At 47.3% G+C, this 7926-nt stretch overlaps 1 protein-coding gene across 1 annotated transcript; it reads right to left on the reverse strand.

Moving 5' to 3' along the window:
* Positions 1–460: 460 nt before the first annotated feature.
* pdk2a (pyruvate dehydrogenase kinase 2a) lies at positions 461–7242 on the reverse strand. The gene is made up of 11 exons (XM_041962318.1): positions 7047–7242; positions 6243–6384; positions 5795–5866; positions 5488–5672; positions 3956–4045; positions 3707–3784; positions 3314–3390; positions 3107–3205; positions 2314–2424; positions 1824–1937; positions 461–1687 (listed from the first exon to the last, which is right to left on the reverse strand). Exons 1-11 carry the CDS (start codon positions 7162–7164, stop codon positions 1544–1546), a joined length of 1230 nt encoding a protein of 409 aa, XP_041818252.1. The 5' UTR covers positions 7165–7242; the 3' UTR covers positions 461–1543.
* Positions 7243–7926: the final 684 nt, after the last annotated feature.

Raw genomic sequence — 7926 nt, forward strand, 5'->3', positions numbered from 1 at the left:
GACTCAGACAGGTGGAGCTCCTCCTGTCACATGACAGTAACACAGAGCAATCATTGAACCGCCTCAAAATCAAGTACAGCATTAAGTTACGTGAATAAGAAGAGTTAGTCCTGTCCTCAGTCTTTAGCCAGCGCTGCCTCTCCCTTCATGCGGTGCAGAGACACAGAAGCATCTATTATTAGAGCTCCCTTCAGGCTCTCAGCCCTCAGCTGCACGAGACCCGGCTGGTCCGTTTCCCCCCTGATGACCTGTCTCGTTGGGCTCTGGGCCAAAACCACTGGTGTCATTTTCTGGCATAAGAGTGACAAAGTTTCTGTCCCCACAGTTCGAGTGGAAAAGCAGTATTACTTTGTACCCGGGGGTCCGGCTCTGGAGTGGCTGCAGGGTCGAGCTGCTGATCTGAAGACACTGAGGTAAAACAGTCTAAGAATGAGCCGTCACATGCGCACAGTGTGCAGGATAAACTTGTTCTTATTTATTTCTTGGATTGTACAGTATTTACAGTATGTACAATAATTTCAGTCACAAAAAGTGCAGCTATAAAAATAAGCTTTCACGGACTCTAAGATTAATTCAATACAAAAGAAATGTGTGCACAGGGCATCTTTTCCTACTATGGCACAGTGTGATAAACTATCTGAGACTGGCCTCGCTTCAGTGGATCACAGACTGGTCGAGGACTCAGACCTGACATGCGCTGCCTTCAGGGGTTTAACAACACGAGCCTCCACTGAACTCAGCTGAGAGCATGAAACCTCCAAACAAACAGGGCAAATCCTCCGGCGGCTGAAACATGGGCCCTACAGCGCTGTTAATTCCTATCATGTAACACCCTTCGTCTCTGTAATCAATGCTAATTAATGCACGGAAAAGAGCAGAGCACATTCAGCCTGGTCCAGGAAGCTGATGCTAAGCTAACAGTCGGTACGAATACTGCCATTAAAATTTCAAAGGCTGAAATGTCAAGAGCTCAAACAAATATTCATGCAGAAAGCACAAAATCACTCAACCAAAATGTCAAAACATTTGTTCAAATCGGCGTTACAGCGTCATTTAACGAGGCGCGACAGTTCAAGTATTTCAATGAAATGAGCCTTTGGGTGAAGTTGCTACTTTAAGGCTTGGTGACATTTCCTACAGAACACAGGATGTGGTCCCCCCCCCCCGTTTGACTGCATGTGTAGCGTCTGGAATATTTAGACTCTGTCACTTTGCATCAGTCTTTTCTCGTCTTTTCTCTGGGTGGTGCCTCCACCTGCACATGCCCACTTACGCCCCCTGTTGACGCAGCAGAGGAGGCGTCTCAGAGGTGACTGTGAGTATTCTGTTAGCATCTGCTTTCTTATGAAGCAGCCGAACGGACGTCAGAGGACAACATGAACATGCTACTGCTGAAACTGGACTGGAAACGAAGAGGTCTGCTTCAGTCTGGAGACGACCCTCTCACATCTGGCTCGACAGATGAAGGCGTGGGAGTATGAAGACAGAAAGTCTGAAGGCGTCGGGGTACGTGGGGCTGAAGCACCAGGTGTGGCGGACAGTTTCACTTGGCCACCTTATAGTTGCTCAGATCTAGGGGCTCTTTGCTGGGTATGCACCAGTCGTCAGCCTCTTGGCTCACTTTGTAGTTCCTCAGAGCAGTTTTGTTGTACACTGGCAGCCTCTCGATGGAGTCTGTGGACAGCGCCTGAAGGGACACGAGGACGAGAAGTAATTACAAACCTCAGTGTCATACCTGCACCATAGGTCTCCACAGGTCTGCAGAGCGACAGGCCACGAGGCAGTTTTCTCTGTCGCATGCACGGTCACCACGCCTGGCTCACCTTCAAGTAGATGACAGCGTCTGTGCCGTGGCCCTCCATGGAGTAGAGCTGCAGGTCCCCCTGGAAGTACTTGGCGTAGAGACGAGAGATGGGCAGACCGTAGCCGAAGCCAGCCTGCACAGAGACGGAGGAGACGAAGGCTTTGAGGAGGCTTTGTTCCCTGTCAGACTGCAAGCAGCAGCGATCCTCCGCAGAGCAAACGGCTCTTTGGTCACGTCTGCTTTGAGCGCTATGGGTCACTCGTTTGTTTGAGAAAAAAATGATGCCAGGATTTCAAGCTTTAAATAGGAACGAGAGTCTACATAAAAGCCTAAATGAGCATTTGGAGGCTCGTCGGCTGCACAGAAATGCAACCAAACGGCATATGGTGCGACGAGCAGCATCTTTACGCCTGCAAAAAAACCCTATATCTGTTTTTCATTATATGTGGGAGTGAAAGCGAGCTGATAAATGCAGCTCTCAGCACCCCGCCGTCTGTTTCTCTACTCACCAGTGGGGGCCGTGCGTGCTCTCCTATCTGTGGAGCGGGAGCGGTGGAGTACATGTAGCTGAAAAGGTTGTCGATCCTTCGAAAGGGGACGCCGCCGCCCCTGTCGCTCACCTGCAGACAGGAAGAAGGTAGAGGTGATGCCGGGAGACGAGCGCCCGCCTCGATGTTACAGCGGAAGCTAAGTGGTCTTCCATTAGTTTAGTCCAGACCAGGACCTGTGTTTCAGTCTGGATCTAAACAGTGACTCTGAAACACTTTCAGAATGTGCACATTTGACCAACAGCTTTTATTCTTTGGTTTGAAAGTGGGAGTGAAAGTGAAGGATCTGCACTGTGTTCCTGCACGAGCAGCAGCAGTGTTAGCATGTGCTGCTAACACACAGGCGTTAAGATGGGGTTTGAGAAGGCACGCGGCCGCTGTAGCTAATCTGATCCGAGGCAGCGCTGTGCTTAATTGAGGGTGAAGTCGTTACATAACCGGGTTAGAGGAAGATTTGGGTGGTGCTCAGCTCTGAAAGCAGAGGTGTTCTACATGATGATGATTATTTTATCTAATACTAAACTTAGCTTTACAGGCTTCATTCAACTCGTTCAACACGTGCGGGTTCACACAGAGCTCACAACCTTTAAAACACACCCACATTCCTGCAGGCCGACCTGAAGCTCTGCTCTGCATGTGCAGGAAGTATGTGAGGAAACTCCTGACAGAAACCTGCTCTGTAAAGCCTTAAAAACACTTCTGTATTTATCTAAACGACCATTTCAAGAAGCTGCAGTGCAGTTTGCAAACGCACCTTGATCGACATGTCCTCGCCGCCGAGAGACACCATGACTTGAATGGGTGGGAGGTGGCTGCTGTTCTCATGAGTCTCAATGGTGGCCCTCATAGCATTCTACAACAAGGACAACACAATAAAACACATGTCGGAGTGGTCTCAGGTTTATTTTTCACTGTATTATAATAAATCAGTCTGGAATCAGGATTACGGGATGTGTCGTACCTTAAAGAGCTCAAACAGCATGTGATAGAGGTGGGAGGGCACGTACACGATGCTTATCGGGAGGTTCTTCTTCTTGTCTGAACAGGAGAGGAAACAAGCTGCTTCATTTAAAATTCATTATCTTCACCATCAGCTGCTATTATTCTGCTCTGCTCGGGGGGGGGGGGTCTGTGTGTCAACACTGTCTGATGCAGTCACGACCCACTTAGCCACTTCAGCTTCAGAGCTATAATTAGAGGCCCCTCAGGTCCATCTGGCCGCATGTTTCCAACACTCGTACTGTACGACGACTCGGCTCTGCTGGTCTTTACCTGAATCTTTTGCCCTGTGGGTGTTTTTAAGGGTAAAACTGAGTTTGTATTAAACCTGCAAGAGAAAATCAATCAAACCTACTGGTCATCTCCTGCAGGACGAGGTCAGGGGAGCACAGATAGTACTGGTCACAGAGCATCTTGGCACTGTGGAAGGCGTCTGAACACAAAAAAGGAGATAATAATGTAGAAATATTAGATTTCAGTACAGAAATGATGGAATTATGTCTGTTAACACGTGATTACAACAAAAAGGCAGCACAGTGATGTGTTCAAGTCGTCCTCATCACAGAACTGACCCAGAATTACATTAACTACAGCTCATATTTACCCTGGACCACATCCCCGACCTGACAGTGAGGGTCGATGCTCCCGATGGTGTTCGGGTGGACGGGGTTGGTGGTGCCATCAAAAATAAGAGCTGCAGAGAAGAACAGGAAGCAGATATCAGCTGAAATGTTCGATGCGGAGATTTTTTCTTGATCTCACACGTGGAAAAATATAAAAGAGTTTTTTCTGAAAAAACATTTTTACATGAAATAAACCAAACTTCTCCTTTTAATTGCTAAAGAATCCAGTTTAAAGTTAAGAAAATGATTACTCAAATAAGTAAATATCTAGTTTTTAACATGTACCTTCATCATCAGTCGCTGTGACGTTTATCGCCTCTTCATTCTTCACATATTTTTATATTTTTAGATCTTTATTATCTTAACTTATCGTTCAGTCTTTTTTCAGGTTTTTTTTAGCTTTGTGTCTTTTCCCTGCATTTGATGTTTAAACCGGTGTCAGACTCCTTGTAAGTGCACACGTGCTGATTCTGATTCTGATTCTGATTTATTGCTCTGTGTTAGAAGCAAACTGGCTGCTGCCCAGAAAGAACTGCAGTCTGACACTCGAGTAACGACACAATAAAAACTTCAGTAATAACTCGAGTGAAGACAGAACATGCTGCAGCACATGGAAGAGGTTCTGCTGTACATTCATTCATGCACGATGGTTTGACTTCTGGAAGACCATCTGGAAGACCATCCGACCACCACAGCGACGCGGCGACGATCTTTGCTCCACGTGACTGACGATACTCCTACAAGCTAAACGCAGCTCTGAGCAGCTTCATATGGTCATAAATCAGGCTGCTTCCTCTGTTCAAGTCTTCTCAGCACTTCATTTAACAAAAGTGACTCATTTGCACAATTGAGCATAAACTTTATGACGTGAAGCCTAATTTGAGCAAGAAAAAGTTCCCACGTGGAAATCTGCACCGGGTGTGACAATAAAGTTTGTGAGGCGACGTGTTTCGAAGGATTCGTTGTCGATCGAGTTCAGACGTCTTCAAGCGTGTTTGTTGTTTTTCAGCTGAGCACGATAAAGTCCAGCAGCTGGATTTATGTGAAGGTGGCTGTCCAGGATCATGTGACAGAGAGGCTGCGTGTCATTCTCTGGTATGAAGCAGGCGACAACGTGCACAAATATTTAAGTTACGTCTGATTTTTAAAGGCCGACGAGGAATTATTGATGTCATGTTATTCATGATAAATTAACAGAGTTTTGCTGTCCTGAAGGTTTCAGACTGAAAACCCAAAGCAGTCAAACACTTTTAAACTCATCTACCAGCTGAGGTGAAGCAGACGGACGCTACCTGTGGACCACCTGAGACGAACAGGAGGACAGCTCGACCTTCTGTTAGCGCTCTCTGCTCACTCAGACAGTAATTCACTCTTAATAACTCGTGGAATAGAATTAAGAACATCACATCTACTGAACCGAAATAAATGTTCATCACAAAAGCATAGGAAGCGGGGGGGGGGGTGTCCTCAGCCCCTGCAGGACAGATATAAAATGAGGAATGACAGCACTCACTGTGCTGGTTGATGAGCATGCGGATGGAGATGCGACTCAAGTAGAAGCGGTCCAGAAAGTACTGGATGTTCTGATTGGTCACCGGGTCCTGGGGGAAAGCCTCTTTGTATTCTATGATGCCCTGAGCCATAGTCGGCACGACGTCGTTGTGCCTGTTTCTGATGGTGACTAAGGCGTCAACAAACCTGGGGAGAAAGGACATGAAGAGCTGCATAAACACACAGCCTGAAGCTACTCCTGAAGACATGGAGGCAGCTCAGAATAAAGAAACTGAACTTGAGGCGAAGCAGGAAGATGAAGGACTTACTCCCCCAGGACTTTGTAGTCATCAGGATTCTTGTCCAGGAACTCGAGGATCTCCATTAAACTCTGGATGTACCTGACAGCATCACAAAGACACAAGACCTTCGTCACAGTGCATTCCTCACAGCGGAGAGAGGAGCAGACCCTCCTGAAAACACAGTCACGTGACACACGACCACAAACTAGGCTAAAGGAAGTAGGGTAAAGTTCAGAGCCGAGAGCGCGGCCCCTCCCCCGGCTCGCTGGAAGGAGTCCAACTTTGTCAAAGGGTGCGTTTGTGTGCATGAGGTTATCACAGCGGGAAAACGGACCGGCCTGCTGGAGGTAAACAAGCTTACAGCTGCTAGTGTGTCAGCGGTCAGAGGATTCACCTGACTGTGTTCAGGGGGGGCAGCACGGCTCACGGCTGCTGTCCATCTCACTTTCATGGTGAGACATGAATGAAGACTCACCAGCTCTGCACCATCTGCACAGACTGGGTGCTGAGCAGTTTGTCCGGCAGCAGGTTGATTTCCTTCATAATGTTTGACAGCCTGACCGGAAGCTCCTGTCTCAAGAAGACGAAGGACGTCTTCTCACAGGCGTTGTTGGAGCCTGAGACAACAGGAAAAAAGCAGTAATTAATAAAAATGAGAGGAATGGATGGAAATTCTGATGGACTTTCTAGAAAAATGAGGGAAATAATCAATTATTAATTAATTAATTATGCTGCATGAATGGACAGAATCAACTGGGGCTCTGAAAATGTTTAATATTCAATATTTTCTGAGCTTTTGACCAAACTGAATAACAGAAAAAAGGATAATCAGATTAATAGATAATGAAAATAACCATTAGCTCGAAGCCTAGTGTAACAGCTGCTATTATAAAGTGAATATTTGAATATATTTATTTAATCTTTCAGTGAACGTTACACAGACACAAATCCTCTGCAGAATTTGTATTGTGCTGCTAATCATCAGCAGGAGCGACGCTGGTGTCCTTCACAGGCCCAGAGAGCGCGAGCCTGCTGCGGGTCTGATGCAACACTCCGCACTGTGAGCCCCGAGCGGCGGAGCCCCCGAGCGGCGGAGCCTGCAGCGGCGGAGCCTGCAGCGGCGGAGCGTCCACCGGCGGAGCCTCCTCCAGCGCCTCCAACTTCACACCATCCGGACATTTCTGCACCCCGATCAGGCTTCCTCGACACACCACCGTCATACCTCGTTAGCTCCGCTGTTACATCAGACTCAGCCCTCTAAACGCGGATCGATACTCACCGAAATCGAGAAACTGCTTCATGGAGAGCGGCGAGGGGGAGAACTTGGAGAAATGCTCGATGTGTTTGGGAACACTGGCCAAGGCGGCATTTTTCATCAGAAACCGGACGAACTTCATTTCTGCTGTGAGATTGTGGCCTCTCGGGTCTGTCCGTCACACCCGACGTCGGGCTTCTGTCCGCCCGAGCCGAACCTGCTCTCAGGCCGCCGACTGACAACCAGGGAGGCCGGCCCGAAGAGCAGGCAGCTCCGGCCAATAGGAAGACGGGGTTTCGTATTTACGTTCCAGACCGGCCAATAGGAGTCGCCGGGGGAGGGTTTAGTGCAGTTCGGGTGCTCCCAGCTCTGGAATCTCCTCTGCTGCTTTGATTATGTAATCAGGTGATTACTTGATCAGCCATTAAACAAACAATCAGCTAAATGAACGATTAGAGGCTCCTAATGACCCGTGTACAGCTGCCACCACCTTTACCCGTGCCTTTGTACTTCTACCACATTTCAGAGGGAAACGCTGTACTTTTTACACCACTACCTTTATCAGGCAGCTGTAGTTACAGTTACTTTTCAGCAGCTGCAGTATAAAATACAGTATAAATACAAAAGTATTAACATCAAATATACTTTAAAGGACCAAAAGTACTCCTCCTGCAGAAGGGCCCGTTTCAGAATAAGTTACATTACTGGATTACAGTTATTTTCATGCTGCAGCTGGTAAAGTTGAGCTAATTTAAAGTTAGTTAGCTAGTTAAAGTACCAGCTCAACCTGTAGTAATACACCAAAATGTATTATCTATCTATCTAAATCTGCAAAGTAACCAGTAACTATAGCCGTAAAATAGTCGTGGAGAAGAAGTACAGGACACAATATTTGCAGTAAAGT

This window comes from Chelmon rostratus, chromosome 21 (genome assembly GCF_017976325.1).
Source record: "Chelmon rostratus isolate fCheRos1 chromosome 21, fCheRos1.pri, whole genome shotgun sequence".
Taxonomy (NCBI): Eukaryota; Metazoa; Chordata; class Actinopteri; order Chaetodontiformes; family Chaetodontidae; genus Chelmon; species Chelmon rostratus.